At 40.4% G+C, this 16,803-nt stretch overlaps 1 protein-coding gene across 3 annotated transcripts in view; it reads right to left on the bottom strand.

Moving 5' to 3' along the window:
* Positions 1-16,803, bottom strand: part of FBN1 (fibrillin 1) — a 159,038-nt gene that overhangs the window by 28,395 nt on the left and 113,840 nt on the right. For all 3 annotated transcript variants that reach the window (XM_074917728.1, XM_074917729.1, XM_074917730.1), the window contains exons 33-45: positions 14,134-14,256; positions 13,464-13,586; positions 11,549-11,674; positions 9,843-9,965; positions 9,112-9,234; positions 8,111-8,275; positions 7,646-7,714; positions 7,409-7,534; positions 5,967-6,089; positions 5,203-5,361; positions 4,202-4,273; positions 2,129-2,254; positions 943-1,065 (exon numbers count right to left, since the gene is read on the bottom strand). In XM_074917728.1, coding sequence (XP_074773829.1) covers positions 943-1,065; positions 2,129-2,254; positions 4,202-4,273; positions 5,203-5,361; positions 5,967-6,089; positions 7,409-7,534; positions 7,646-7,714; positions 8,111-8,275; positions 9,112-9,234; positions 9,843-9,965; positions 11,549-11,674; positions 13,464-13,586; positions 14,134-14,256 — 1,581 coding nt within the window. The remainder of the gene's footprint in view (positions 1-942; positions 1,066-2,128; positions 2,255-4,201; positions 4,274-5,202; positions 5,362-5,966; positions 6,090-7,408; positions 7,535-7,645; positions 7,715-8,110; positions 8,276-9,111; positions 9,235-9,842; positions 9,966-11,548; positions 11,675-13,463; positions 13,587-14,133; positions 14,257-16,803) is intronic.

The raw sequence follows: 16,803 nt of genomic DNA on the forward strand, positions 1-16,803 counted from the left end.
AGCTTAACAAAACAAAGTTTTAGTTCTCACACTAGCGTTCTGGTTGCCCCTACACCCTTTTCCCCCAAGGGTCACATGAAACAATGAAAAACTGCACTGCAGGGAAAAGTACACTTCCTAAAACTCAAGTACTCAAAAGCAAAAACCCAAGGAAAATGTTACCAGTTTCCGTTGTAATTATTATTTTGTTCAGAAATGTATATAATATTTATAGCTGCTTGGCCCACAGCAGTCTTGAAAACCTTTGCAATTCTTCAAGTAATCAAGATAACATGAATGCCTCTCTGGACTATGATATAAGAAAAGGCAGATAGATTAGAGAACCGCAGTCCCACTCAGTGAATATTTAAAAATAATGCTCAGGTGCCTGTTTAAATCCACATAAAAGTTAGGAAGTTTAACAATAAGCTTTTTAAGTTACTTATTGCATATGGCCTAGCAGATAAGTCCACTTTATCAGCAGAAACTCCAGAAAAGCAGTGAGTTATTTGTAAAAATACAAGTGGCAAGCAAATTGCTAAAACACAACTAGCAAATTATAATGAAAATCAAAGAAATTATGCAGAGGAAGGTCCCCCTCAGGACTGCAACTGAATTTTAGTGTCACAGTTAGTCAAAGGTAGTGAATCCGTTGCCTTCCCTCCCTAGACATAACATGGCCTAAAGAAAAATGTTTGCGGTTGGTGGGATAAAGTGGAAGACAAACACCTACTCATGTGATTAACTCTCATCTATGCCTCTGTGGGATGGGCCCATTAGTCTTCTGGGAACTAGCAGAATGGTTATGTGATTCTCTAAAAGACTTTAAGAGGAGGATTCTTGGAGCCCAGATCATGTCCTGGTATATACCGTCTTTCTGAAGAGGAGGTAGGCTTTTTTAGACTTCTTCTAAAATCTACTACTGTTTGCAGACCCTCGCACAAACAAGTCAAAAGTACTCACCAGTGCAGCGGCCAGTTGATGTGAACCTGTAGCCAGGTTTACAGTCACAACGGTAGCTACCAGCTGTATTGACACATTCTGCATTTTGCTGACACACTGGTCCATTTTGGCATTCATCAATATCTGTCAATACAAAAAGGGAATTGATTGTTACGGTAAGCTGGCACTAAAAAGACATCAAACCCACTTTGTTTTTAGTGTAAAGGGGATTACCTTACCTAAATATAGGAATTTCTTTCTAATTCTGAAAAATATTTTGATAAAAGCAGATATTTGGTCCCATTTAGGTATCTCCCTGAAATGCCAAACCCACATGCTCCATTTGTAAAATTCATTCCTATCTAGAGAATTTATATAACGGTTTTCTGAAGGTGTTGAAGGGCCCATGTTGCCACACTGCACTTGGGTGGATTTCAGTCCTAAAACTGCAATCAGAACAAGCAAGCTGCTCTGTCTGCACAGATGGCCACTGGAGCCGTGAGGATGCCTCCACTACAAGGATCTCCCTTGACCATAACAAAACATCAAGATCCCTGTTGGATATTAGTAGCTTTCAACGTAAACACCACCACAAAATTCTAGGCATAAGAATTTTGACCAATTTTCCTTACTAAGTTGCTGCAAAAAGATAACCTTATTTCTGTAGAAATGTCACCGTGTTTCAGTTAGCAGCAGCTTACAGAAGATGCTTTTACCCAGAGCTCTCGATGCCTTGCTCAGCAGTCATAACCCACAGCAGAGAATGACAGAAATTCATACTGGTGTCCTTCAGTTTCGCCATTAAACTGACTAATACAATCTTAGGAAACATTTAAATTGGAAAAAAAATTATCACGTGTTTATATTATTTACAGAAATCTCCGTTCCATTAGAAAAAAATACCTTGGAATTAAAAAAATCTGCTATAACTGTGATCTGACTCAAGACTACTACTCGTTTCTTGTCTTTACTGTCAAACGTGAAAAACAATGTTTCTTCCCCATGACTGCTGACTCATGCTCCTTCAAGGCCTTTAGATGTCTGATGGAAAATCTGGTATTTTCTATGCAAAATAATTCAAAGTGTCTGAATTATCACAGGCTTATTACACTGATGCCAATATTTTCTCCTCATTAAGGATGACTTGTGAGTATATCAGATTTGCCAGAATTGTCAGCTCGTGAAATCTCTAAGATCAGCACTCTACCTTCGCAGATCAGAAGCTTGTCATTGTAGAAGAAACCCACGGGACACTCGCATCGGAAGCTGCCAACCATATTTATACAGATCCCGTTCTCACACACTCCAGGAATCTCTCTGCATTCATCAATATCTGCAAGAAATTGTTTTAAATACCTGGAAACAGCACTTCATGAAATCTTCTGCTACATAATATGTCCTTATGCATTTATCCTTTAGAGAATTATCAAATGTATAATGCCAGCATCAGAATGGTCCCAACTGCAATAGACAATGAGTCATTCCAAACTGTGGAAATGTAGGTATTTCCTATTTCCTCAGGTTCTGATTGTTCACTGTAGAGAAGATATATCCCACCACATAGGAATGTAGAGGGTAGCACATGTCCTTCCTCATGTCTCCCACCCACAGCCATGATGAACTCATCTTCCCGAGTGTTAACAGTGGAGTTACTGGGAAGAGTCAGAGAGAATGTAACTGTCTTTGGTTTAATATAGGAGAGCATGTCTGAATGCAAACTCTTGTCAGAATCCGTTTTGTACTGGTTTACTCTTGTTAATCGGAAAATACTCTCATGTTTTTTTTATGTAACAGTTTGAAAGTGCCAATGCCAGGTAACATCTGAAGTGCTGCAAACACGCTGTTAAATTGATTAAACCAGGCAGCCAGGGTTTGCCAATGCTCTACATACACCTGGGTTAAGTAACTGATTTTGGCAGAGAAAAACCCTCCAGCTGCTATTATAGAACTACTTCTGTCTCTGAAACAATCACCTGAAGTAAATATATAGAACTTTAATCTACACAGAAGAGTAACATCATGTAAGGACCGTAACCAAATATTACAGGGTAGACAGAGCACTGTCCCTGCAGAGTGGGTGCTACCTTGTCCCCATGCCCTGGGCCTGCAGATTCATGGACACAAGCGACTCATGTGCAAGAGCAGCAGGTTGAGTTCTACAACCTAGTGAGACCTGCCAAGATCCCAAAGCAGCAGGGAGAGCCTGCCACTCACACCATGGAAGGCTGCGTCTGCACGTGTCTCACCACAGCGTCGCATGCACTGGGATGTACTGGTGGCCTCTGTGGGACGGCTCCTGAATGTGCACTGCTCTATGATGTGGCAGGGCAGTCAGAGCAGACTGCAACACTCCTGGCACACACGTCAGCTGCTACAGATGCAGTTTTTACCTATGTATGTTGGCATGATCCAAGGCCTCCCTGCTGATGCTGATGAACGGCCCAGTTAGCTTGAGTAGACTGGGCAACAATTTGGGCTAATGCTCATAGCTAGAAAGGGGAACTTTGCTTCTATGAAATGACCTGGTAAATAATAAATACCATACATTTCTGTAACTTCTTTAAAAATTACATTCCCCACTTTACTAGAAATATTTCCATCTAACTAGCTCAACTCTGCGTCACAACAGCTTAATGCTAAAGCACCTGATTACTGCCTGTATGCTGTCTCTGTTCGTTACAGGGCACATTATCTGCTTCTTATTTGCATTTTTGTGTGAATAAAAACAAAAGGGAGTCCCATTAGGGATTTACTCAACTCCTTGTCTTAGAATTCCTCATTCTTTCCCTCTTTTTGTTTTGCAATCTGTTACTCACGATTCAAACGTTACACACAATAACATATGTGAGAAATATTCCAGCTGAGCAGAAAAAAGGATTTTTGTGTCAAACCAATACACAGGGGGACCAATGTGAAATGTCAGATTAAATCTCTGCTTTATTTTGAAGGAAAGACTCCTAATTCCTCTCAGACCAAATGCTGGTTGGCCTTACTCCCAGACCTCATACTCTCAGTATCTGTGCCCTGCTCATGTAGGCTTGATTATAGTTTCTTTGGAGCTTTATGTTGCCTTGATTACCAGCAGCAATTATCATTGCTGCCAGCTAGGAGGAGCTAGGCAGAAAGTCTGCAGGCTCAGACTTAAACAGAGGGTTGAACTCCATCACAGTTTAGACGTTACTCCTCCCGTGAAAAAAACAATTGGGAAAACAAACCTCTCCTCTTACCTGGGCAGAGGTAGTATGGAATTTAGTAGTTCAAAATAGAAATTACAACTCACCAACTGGTAATCCTGTATAAATGTCAATAAAGAAGCCAGGCCTTTGACTTCCACAGAGTGTGGAGAATTCATCTGCAACAGAAAAACAAAGCACCTCTGATAGTATTTGGAATTAATCAACAGTCAAAAATTCATTACATCCTTTGCCCAAGAAAGTTCCTCTACTCTTTCAGCACCTGCAGGGCACACAGAGGTGTGCAGACTCCTCCCCAAGGCTCACCATGTGATATTATTAGTATGCACTTGGGTTCTCATTCAAAGGCCATTGAAATTAGTAAATAAAAATATGCAGAGGGCTTGGGATCCCATGCCGATTTTGCTTTGCGTATGCTTATCGCTTGCATTACAGCTTTTGCATACAAGTCCAGATCTGACTTGTAAAACCCTGAACTGTAGGTTGGATGTTATTCAAGTAAGTGTCTAGAAAGTTTGTTCTTGAAGCAAACTACCTCGAACCAGAGTGGGATGTCCCGAGCTCAACTCTGCAGAGCCTTACCCAGTGTGGAGGAGTCCTCTATGCCCATACAATTAGCCCAGAAACAACATCTTACACTTAGCTGCTCGACAAAGAGCGTTCTCAGAAGAGACCAAGGTACCTCTGTAAACCCGTGGCTACCACAAAGGCCCTTCAGCAGCCCAGGCACAGCACAGCAGACACCATATTTGTTGGAGCAATGCCAGTAAAACCAGGGTCAGTGCCTCAACACTGGATCAACAAGCATTTGCAAAGAAACAGATTAACCAATGTCGAGTACGAAGTCTCCCAGACAGAGAAACTGGCACAGAGGAGGCATGGCCCAGCAGGATGAACACAAACCACTCCACATGTGCCTTCATTGTGACTAGGGCTGATCACCTCCAGGCCAAAAAATTAATCCCTTCATTTTAGACACACAAGAGCAGACAAAGACATCACATCTCTAACAACATTACACCCACTAATAATAATGATGATGTTACCAAGGATTTCAAATAGCTTAACATAAAAACATAAAACATACCAGTGCTCGGGATAGGACACTGTTCACAAGGCTTATTCCATGCACGCCCAATGTTGTAGGAACAGCAGCACATTTTCTTGGTCATATTAAAGAGCAGCTCACCATCACAGGTTTGATTGTCAGCATAGTAATTTCTGTAACACAAACTTCTTCTCATATCTGTGAGAATGAAAAACCCAGGCCAATGCATTAACAACTCTTGTGGAAGATGATTTACCTGAAGGATTTAGGAGGTATCTCCTTCAAATATGTACTTTTTTAGAACCCTGTCAAGTAGATGCTGTCATCTGCCTGTCCCTAAAAGATTACTCTAAAAGTATAAAGAAGTGTTTGCAATACGAATATTCAAAAGAAAACAACATGGCTGTAACACTGATCAGACTCATCAAAGGATTCAAGTTTGGCCTTTTGCCCACACTGAAAAACGTGAACTTGTTAGTTCCCCCTAAGAACTGTACACAGCTTGTGACTTCATTTTGTGAAGTCTGAGTAATTTTAGTAATGTTCCACATGTAGAAACTTTTAAAATTGAAAGGATGAACACAGAAATATCAAATTAAAGGAGAAATTCTGATGAGAGACTGATAGATCTGTATTAAAAGTGATCTGCCTTGCTTTATTCAATAGAATTAATGAAAAAAGCTTGATCTTTCATTTAGTTAATTCTTGTATGACTGAATTCAGAGAAATAGTTCTGATTTGTGCCTGGTAGAGCCCTGACCCAAAGCACTAAGATAAAGCTTTAAAAAAATCACAACCCATACCCATGCAGTTGTTTCCTCCATTGACTTGCATGTAATCAGGAGGACAGATGCAGGTGTAGTTCCCAACAGTATTGTAACATGTGCCGGGTCCACAAATGCCAGGTGTATCACACTCATTCACATCTAAAAGAGAAGAAAAAGGCAGTAAGTGGCCACAAGAGCTTTCTCATTGTGCTTCTGAGAATGACAATGTCTCAGCAATGCCTGAGGTAGGAAGGTACTGGTGGAGAAGAGCTGAAGGGGCTCTGAGAGAGGTCATGGTGGAGCAAAGCCCTCCCAGAGAAGGCAGTGGTGGCACAGGTGGCCATGGAAAGCCTGGCTGTGAGGTAAAGACAGGAACTCCGGTATGTCTAGGCAGCTCAGAGTCAGCAATTTGTTTTTTGCACAAAAATAGTATCTGAGGATCTCATGCATTCCCAGACCTGGACACGAACCAAAGCTGTTCCCTGCGGAGTGCCCATCTCAATAAGGAATGATGCTAAAACTGACTGGTTGGACGGTTCAGGTCTGTTTGAGTGGAGAGAGTGAGCAACCTTCCTAACACAAGATGTCAGGTTTATTTCATCAAGAGACTTTAACCTTTGTTTAAAAATCCCCAACCAAACCCAAACCCAACACCACCCCCAAAACACCTCAGTTTCTAAAACTTCAAAAGTATTTCACTAGCTTTATCATTTTGAAGCATCTTTGACACACCACTGTGGAAAATATAAAGGTAGATTTCCTCTTTAACACTTGTTGAGCTACATAAGCACAATGTGGATGAAGCACTTTGGCTCAGCCTTAATTTAAGACCTGAATCTTCTGTATTTCTGCAGTGTTTGGCACATCATATTAACATTATTAACAGTCTGGAAGGCCAAAGACAGCCTCGACAATGGGAAACTTAAGGACTTGATGGGTTGCTCAAAGTTTTATATCCAGTACAACCTGACAGCTGTGTGTAACGTGATGAACATGTACTACTGACTGTGCTAGGGGAAAATGTTTTGCACTACAACCAGTATTTTCAATTGGACATTGAGATCAGCAGGAGAGAAAATAAGCAGTGCAAAAAAGGCATGGACACGCTGTAACCAGCCCAGCAGACTCATGGGGCAAGCTTGCTCTTTATCCGACTGCTTATTCATTATCCATCACAAAATAGCTATTTTTATAGCTGGTTAGTAGATTATGTTTTACTTAAAGAAAAAGTGTTGGGTTTTTCTGGTTTTGATCAAAATCTGATCACTCTAAACAAAAATTTACATATATTTCAACTTGGTCAAGAAGGAATTTTCTCTTTCAGTGCAAGACTTCAGCTTGTTCCAATTTTCCCACCCTTTTACACCGCTTGATCTGGTTATGTTCCTTTTCAAAGACAGAGTAATTCTTCTGCATGTTGATCTGTCATCATTTTCTAAGAATAAATGCAGAGGGCTAGTTAAGTGAAGGCTACGTACCATCACACACTCGAGTCTCTTCATTCAAGTAGTACCCTGATGGACACTGACACTGGAAGCTACCAAATGTATTAATACATTTTCCTCCTTGGCAAAGTCCAGGCAGTTCTTGACATTCATCAATATCTGTTCAAACAAAACCACAAACATTTCATTCATGCTCTCCCATGAAAAACAACACTCACTGAAGAGTTTCATAATTTTAGACGTGTAAATATAGGAAACTGTAAACATTACCTTCTAATATAACTGTAATAGGGTTTGGTCGGAATCCTTCCCCTCCAGGGCAAAGAACCTTATATTCAGCTGAAAACAAAATAGATTCATGAACTTAAAATAGTACAAATGTCTTCAGCACAATTATTAGACTATTACAGGTAATTTAAATATAAAGTTACAAAGTGACCAGATATAAACATTAGGTTTTACTCTGTAGTGTCAACTGCTATTCCATTTCATAATGTAGTTTTCTGTCTAACAGCCAACTGGCTCAGAAATGATAACAGATTTATTCTGAGTAAATGATCTTTCTGAGAGACTAGTAAAGTTTTTAGTTAAGACTGGTGGAAACCTGTCTCCTGCATGTACACCATACCTGACTACACCAGTATTTGAGTTACCTGGCTAAATTATAAACAAAACAAGAGAAAAATCCAACAAACACATTGTATTGTTGTGCTTAACTCAGGAAAGCTGACTTACTTGTGTTCACAAGTGGGCAGTGTTCACAGGGAACTCCCCAAGCTTTGCCCAAGGAGCAGCAACAGGAGGCCTTGGAAACACCCACTCCAATCTCATTGCTGCAGAAGGTGCCACCGTTATCGCCACGAGTTTTAATGTCCAGGTAACAGTTGCCAGATCGTGTATCTATTCAGAATGCACATGACAAACACATCTTATGAGAGAGGAAAACAACACATCATCTCAGGATGAGGGATGTCTTGTAGGACAGCTGAAGAAAGTGACTTGAGCTGTCCAGGAGGGCCCAGCTTTTCCTGCGTAGGTAGGAGAGTGGTGCCCTATTCCTTGGCTTTGCTGGACTTCTCAAAAAGTAGAGAATTTTTATTCAGCATGACCAAGGGCAGTTCAGCCAGGGCTTTTCTCATTTTCATTCACATTTTCACCTGCATTTGTACATCCTTCCAGTTCCAGAAAGCCACTGCTTTCTCTTCTCCTTGAGGTTAACAAGCATGAAAGCATCTACTAAATGTTAGGAATTTCAAACACATTTGAATATGAGGAGCATCCCTACGTCCCTTTAAACAAACGAGTGCCAAAAAATATCAGAGGATTACGAAGCAGTTGGAGCCTGATACAAGAGCATTTCCATCAGTCATGAAACTGCACCTAGCCAAGCTGTGCTGAATGCTCCAAGAGCACGGGTGGTTTTATGTCGCAACTTCATTTGCCTGCCACCTTGGGGCCAGCTGGATGGTGGTTTAAGCTTGTTGAAATTTAAAATCGTCTCATGCCTGCTGTAAATTGTGGACAGCTGTAACAAGGCCCAAGGGGTTGGTTCTGGCAGCTGGGCACTGCTGGCATGCTACATCACTCTGGACATACTCCAGCTGCACTATTACAACTTCTAAGCCAGGGGCAGTGGGGTGGGAGTTGGAGAGCCCATTCCAGCCCTCTTCCATGACCTGGGACTTTACTCCTCTGTGCAATTTCACCTGTAAATAACATAAAGAGTGGTCCCTTACCAACACACCCAACTCTGGTGGGATTCAGCTCAAAATCAGGAGGGCACTCACAGGTGTAACTACCAGCTGTATTAACACATGTGCCACTAATGCAGGTTGTGGGATCTGCACATTCATTAACATCTGCAAGAAAAAAACAGCACGTGGTAAGCAAATACCCAAGGAGAGCACAAACCATCAATATACTGGGTATCGTATTCTGACCATCACAAATCTGTTAGTTATGAGATACTGATCTCCAGAAAGCTCTAAAAAATACACACAGAAGAACAGTAGGCTAAGATGAATTTATCATTTCATGGGAGAAGAAAAAAAAAAAAAAAAAAAAGTCTTTTTTCTGGAAAACCAATCTATGAACTAAAATTCACAAAAAATGCTAAAAAAAATAATTAAGGGAAAAACACATGACAAGGTTATAGCTTACCATCCAGTACGGTGAACTGAAACTACAAGGCACAACCATCTCCATCTGGGAGATGTGGACAGAGATGTTATCTCTGCTCTGGTTTTCCCCTTCTCCTCTTAAGGCAACAGGATATCAGAGGGTGACAAAGAAATGGAAAGAGGAGTGCAGGAAACACAAGAAGGAGAATCCTGTGTTATACAGTAGGGAAGTTTGTATCTTTCTATATCCAGTCTGATTTGTATAGCTTTTAAAAAGAATTTCCTAAGTTGCTGACCCACGACACTAACAGAAAATTAAAAAGCATGTTGTACAAAATTATCTTTACCTGTGCAGTTACCACCACTTCTGTCCAACTCGTAGCCCACTTCACACTCGCATCGGAAAAGTCCAGGCAGGTTATGACAAGTCCCGTAGACACAGATGTTAGGAAGTGAGCACTCATCAATATCTGATGGAGGAACAGGAGGGGAAAAATATGAGGTTTCCTTATCTTTTTAAGATATAGACAGAGAACTGCAAAAAGGTTCAGAAAACATGGATCTGAAAGCCAACTGCTTCTGCACACCATGTAAGACCAGAAAAAATAACATGCAAGATTTATGTTTGGAGCCTAAGGAACCTAATCCATAACCTATTTTTTGGGGCAAAAGGCTCTTTCCAGTGCCTCTGGAAACATGCCAGAAACAATCTGAGCTTATTAGTGGGCTTATCTGACAAGTAGCAAAATTAAACATGGCAGGAGATATGCTTTAAAAAATGAAGTTTATTCTAAATCAGCAGTCATCTGCAGAAAGCTGGACATCAGCAAAGGAAAAGCTTGTGCCCAAAGGTGAACCTGAGGCTCATCTTCAGGTTTCTGCATTTGAGAGATCTCAAGTTTGGCAAGCAGAGATCATTTTTGTGCCTTCTGTCCAAATCACTGCATATGATTCAGTATTTACTGAATGCTGTATGCACCACACAAAGAACAACCCATCCGATACAATAAAAAGAGTGTGTTTACAAAGAACCTTAAAACACTGCATTTAGTTTACACATCTGAGACATCAAGGGAAGTCTGTTTTAGCAACAGGAGCTAGGCTCCATATAAGCTATTTAAAGTTAGCTAAAAGGTTTGAAAGTAAATTGTTTCGTGAAACGTTATGAAACCTAGTATTGTTTTAGTTTACACAAAAATTCACTTTCATAAATTATTTCTCTTGGTAGATTACTAAAAAAATATACAGAACACTTTTCAGGGGAAAAAAATCCTATTTATAGTGATGTACTTATGAACTCCATCAAATACCAGTTACTCTGAGTTATTACTATGTCAGATGATATGGCTGCTTCTCCTTGACTGACTTAAACTGATTAGCGTTATATCAACTGAGGATTTCAAATGTTACATATAAAGGATGTTACAAATGTTGCAAATATAGGACCTTAATCATGTCGGTAACGTGTTTATTATTTGATTTTGGTGAATCTTTGCATATGTAAAGCTCTTACGAACCAGTTGTAAACGGTTTACTGGCAACTCACTTTAAAAACCAAACAAATACTCATGGGGTTGTTTTTTTTTGGGGGGTGGTTGTATAAACTTTCTGCCAGGCTTCAAACTCTAATTCTGCACCTCACAGAAGCCCTCAAAGCATGTTCACTGTATTAGCTACCAAATCGGTGTTTTTCATCTTCATATGGCAAAGTTGTTACTTTTTCTGTTTAACTGCTCTGAATAAAATGAAGAACAGTGTACAAATGACCAAGATGAAATGGCAGCTGACAGCACCATTTGGATCAGTAATCAGACCCACAAATAATATGTTGTAAGATAGGCTCCAAAAAGCTATTCTTTCTATATACAATAGGTAGATGAACACCCAGAGGCCCATAATAAAGGTATAAACTGGAAAAAAAAAAAACAACTACTATTGAAAATTTTCATGCAGTTCTCAGTACAACCACAACTGCAACCAATCGTAAAATTTTTCAAACGTAAAATACTACTAAGGCAGAGTTCGCTGAGTGTTGTTTAAAGCTCCCGATTACCTTCACATGCTTTCCCATCTGGACTTGGCAAAAATCCCATATCACATTCACAGCGATATCCTCCGGGGGCATTGAGGCACTGCCCATTTTCACAGAGATTCAAGTTTTCTGAGCATTCATCGAGGTCTGTAAAAGGAAGAGAAATTGCAGGTTTATAGTAAACATGGTTTTCACACAAACATTTGTTTCGGCTGAAGCACACAGTGTTCCAAGGATTTTAATTATTCTATTAGCTCTGAACACTTGCAGAAGAAACTGCAATCTAGTTATGTGTAGAGGCTATTACACGTATGCTTGGTGTATTTCTGATGTTGAAAATACAGCTTCTAATCAAAAGGGAAATCAGAGAGAGGCACAGACTCCTAAAGTAGCTACAGTTAATAACAACTGCAGGCAGTACACAGGGTCAAATTTAGTCTCAGAATGAGCACGTGAATTTTATTATAGTTATTGTTTCTATTACAGCAAAGCCTAGAGGCAGCAACTGAAAAAAGAGGTTTACTGTGCAATGAGCAAACATATGGTAATAGGCAGTCTCCATGCCAAACATACAAAACACTGACAAAAAGTGGCATTGAGGTGAAAATAACTTGATCAAAATTAAACTGCAGGTTAACAGCTGATGAGAAAAACAGCCTCGCTACTGGAATACACTGCCCTTCAGATAGATTGTGGCCCCTAGTCTCCAGCTGAAATTTTATACATGACAAAAACACCCTGTTGCAACAGAGTCTGGCTCGCAGTGTGAGCTTGTAAAAGTCCGTGGCTGGCAAATCAAAGGTAGTACCTACCAGGGTGAACGCTGCACGCTTTGGCAGAGTGCTTACAGAACGCTTGTGTGCCCTAGTTTGAGTCCCAGCCACCTCCTGAATCCATGAACAATAAAGTATCCACGTTAAAAAAAGAAAAAAAAGAAAGTTCTACTGCATGTAGAAACTCCATAAGCACTCCATTTGAAAGATGTGGTTTATAGACTCCTGGAAATCATCATATGGGAAATTAACAAAGAGCACTGGGTTCTGAAGGCCACTAAGAAAGTTGAATCAGATTCTAGAGTAAATTATATAGAGAGAATGAAACAGAATCCCAGGGTCCATTTATAAATTGGAATGATTCAAACTCAGCCTTAAACCTGCTGAGCTACATTCTGCCATAAAAACCTGCTGTAGTTGATAGTGCACTGCTGATTTGCACCAGCTGAAAACCTGGCCCACCAGCCATCTATCACATGTCTTTATTCCAAATAATTCCACCAGCAACACTGATATCCTTAGTGTAGTAGCAGGGCTCCTGATTAAGCTTACATGAGCTAACCTGTTCTTCAAAGCAGAAGACTGAAGTGTGGGTGGGAAACATCTCTCACGCAATGTTTTATAATCACATTTACAGTTTATAAAGTGAGGTTTCAGAAGCAGCTACTTCCGTCAATCTACGTGTCAGCACTGCATCCCGACAGCATCTCTCAGGGTGATGCAGTAAAGAGGGCAGACAGCACACAGTCACTTGTGGAAAGAACAAATTTTTAGGCAATTTTATGAAGTAATTTTAATAGGCGTGCCCTGTTATTTAAATATAAAGGTGGGTAGCCAGTGGATTGGTTTACTAACTAGCCAAATTATATGATCAAGCATCGTTTTAATAATTTTGCCACCCATTCCAACTAACAAGAAAAACTCAATCAAGACTTGTATTTTATCAAGTGAAAAAATGTGACTGCTTTAGACTAGGTATAATACACAGTATTTATTTCAAGTTACGGCAACTTAGGTGAAGTAGAAGACAATGGAATATGGACACGGACATATTAGAGAATAATTTCAAATGTTTAAAAGCTATTTTTGTGTATTGAATAATAAACTAACTTAGGTTGCAAGGGACACTGGAGGTCATCCAATGCTTTCCTCAGAAATCTCACCTGTACAAGTGAAGCCGTCCCCAGTATAACCTTCTTTACACAGGCAGCGGTAAGAGCCCATTGTATTCTTGCAGTCAGCATGTGGGCTGCACATGTGGGTTCCATTGGAGCACTCATCCAAATCTTTAAAATAATAAAAAAGAAAAAAAAAGAAAAAAGCAACATTAGTTAAAAAAACACACCATGAACACAAACTTTAAATAGCGTATGGCACACAGAAGCTCTACTTTCACTGATCTTCCATAATAAAACCCACACGTATGTGGTGTCATCTGACTGGAAAGGCAGACACAGCTTATTCGCAGCCCAACAAAGAAGTCTGACAAGGTAACTGCGAATGAGGAAGCTGCAGGGCACTCTCAAAACTAAGATCTGTATCTTGTTTTTCACAGGGAGCACCAGGAGACCCATCAGCTGCCCTCAAGGACACAGCATCTCTTCTCTCCATGGTCCAGTCTGTTTTCACCATCTCAAGCCAAGCGTAAGATAATGCTGATTTCAGTTACCATGGCAGAGAATTTGTCCTCCAACAGATAATGTCAAAGTGACCTAACAAGCTTGATATACGTTTGTCTTCTCAATTTGTAGGTGTGTACTGATTTTTTCAGAATCGCTAGGACCCAGTTTCGGTCTGACCTTACAAATAAATACAAATACATATGACTCTCACCTGTGCACTTGATACCATTTCCAATCCAGCCAGGGCTGCAGCTACATTTGAAACTTCCTGCTGTGTTTGTACATATGGCATGTCTATCGCAGTTATGGGCTCCAATTTCACACTCATTGATATCTGTAAAAACACAGAGATGTTTGAAGAGCTCATGGATCAAACTTTCTCATATCCAGGTAACTGATACTGGAATTTCTCAAGAAAGACAATGTGAACGTGAAAGCAAGCCTGCATTTCTTTATAACATGACATTTAAAAACGAAGCAGAAGAGAAATAAAATCTCAACAGAGAGAAGCAAAGCAGCACGTAGCGTATTTCAAACATGTGCTGCCCTGCAATCTATTTTTCTGATAGGCATACAAAGCAGTACTCCTGCAGTTCACCCCAACGCCTGGTAACTTTTAGATTCAAGGAGGAAAACCATAACTCAAGTTTCCCTTCTTTTTCTAACTGGTGTGCTCAGAATGTGAGGCCACAGCCTTTGGGAAGAAGAGGACTAGCATCTACCAAGATTACCAACGCAGGCGTTCAGCATCCTGGCATGGGTGTTTGTCAAGCAGCTTTGCAAGAGGTTGTTGGTCAAATCTGATGACATGGTGTGAAAACCTGTGCTCCCCTGACAATAGAGACATAGCATTACAGTGTACTGGCTGGCATCTTGACCATACCTTAACGGGACTGAGGGAAAGAAGGCAACTTTCCCATGTGCCCACCCTGGAGTCCTCAAAGCAGGACTTGGGTGTCTCTACGTTGCATGGTTTGCTAAAAGGTCTCAGGGGAAACTCTGCTGCCAGGGACTCCTGGAATGCAACACTCCCACAGCCCCCACCATATCTGCAAGGATGCTGATGAGCACCAGCTGGGCGCCACCTGCAAACTCCTCCTACCATTATCCCTAGGCAGTTAATGAAGCCAGGTTCTGTCTTGCCAGAGACTCTGTGGAAGGTGGAGGATGGGCTGTACCACTGTATTTAACATGACAGCTGATGGACCCAAAGCTCATCAGGCATGCAGTTTATTAAGAACTCAGGAAATTTAACACAATGGAAAAAAGTCAGCATACTTGGAGACACCAGGCAAGTCATCCAACCTTCAACATATGCATTCATGCCAGCACATTCTATTGCAGTACTTGCTATTTTCACCTTATTTTCATTCTCGGGCATTGTCTGGCAATGTCAGAATGTATAGACCAAAAAACCCAAACTGAATTCCATTCTTCCTTGTCACCAAACAGTATTAATGACCCATATAAGTACTTGAAGAATGTATAAACTCAGAGGCAAAGTTTTCAGAAATTACTACTGGTAACTAAAACAAAACTGGCAGGAATTTTCTTACACATCCAAGCTATGGATTTTACAATGTTTTTTGTAACCAAGCTCTCTCTAACTGTGCTTTACTTCCATGCAGGATGTAAATTATCTAGAACTCACATCAAACCACTTCGTATTTATAGCCATTTTTTCAGCCCTCCCAGGTGCCTTTGCTGTTGCAGTTAGCCAAATCATCTCATTCTGTACAATAGCTGATGGAAAGGGAAAACAAGCTCACAAACTGCATGATTGCATACACAAAAATGTAGCTCATTCTCCTCTTGAGAAGATGATTAAGAAAAGGCATCAGCCATCAACCATGTAACAACCTTTGAGGTTCTCAGCCCCCAAACCACAGACTTCAGTTTCCCTACCATTTTACATAAAAAAATCAGCTCTTTAAAGAGGGCGAGAGAGTGGAGCCATTGGAGAAAGTGTCCAGGTATCATCTTAACCATTTCCTTTAGAAACCTTTCTTAGGTTTTTCTGCCCACCCTTCTTTAGACAAAAGGCTTTGTGCCCTTTCTCTATGCCCTGTACATGTATTTTGTCTTGTCACAAAGGCTACACATGACTCTGAGAAGCAGACAACATACATCTGTCATCCCACAATTAAATACTCAAGTCCAGAAATTACCCAAACCCACTGCTGGTTTGAGGGTTGGTTTTGGTTGGTTGGTTTTGTGTTTGTTTGGGGTTTTTTAAAGTCTGTATAGCAGAGCTGCATCTGATCTTACTTTTCTGGGTTTCTTTCTAAATGAGGCATTGCTCTGAATCAAAACCCCACACCCGAGTATTCCCATAATCTGAATGCTGACGTCCAGTTAGAGATCTAAATCTGGCAGCTGGAATCTTCTATTAATGAATGTTGACTGCACCGACAAGCCTGAACACATGCAAATGGACACTTTTTAAACTTAAAAAAGGGTCAGGAGCAGAAAATTTTGGAGTATATTTGCCTTTAGCATGTGCAGAATCTCATATTAAGATAACATCACCCTGAACAGGAAACTAGTGTCTGTCAAAAATCTAAAGGGTGGTCAGAAAAAAGAAAAAAACATTTTGGCTTGGACTGAAGGGGAAGACTAGAAGGAATTTTGAGAGGTCAGCTACAATATAGACTGACATAAAAAAGCTGAAGCAAACACTCCATATTTTAACTTTTACAGGGTTTTAAACCCCAAACTGTTACCCCACTGCTAACACTGAGATTGTGCTGTATTTGATTATTTGATGCTTTGAAACATACAGACGATCACATGCTTCCTTATACCCTGCAGAGCACAACAAAACACCAGAAACAACATCATCAGTTGAGAGATTTCTGCCAAGAATTTTTTTAAACCACCA

Source organism: Athene noctua, chromosome 13 (genome assembly GCF_965140245.1).
Source record: "Athene noctua chromosome 13, bAthNoc1.hap1.1, whole genome shotgun sequence".
Classification (NCBI taxonomy): Eukaryota; Metazoa; Chordata; class Aves; order Strigiformes; family Strigidae; genus Athene; species Athene noctua.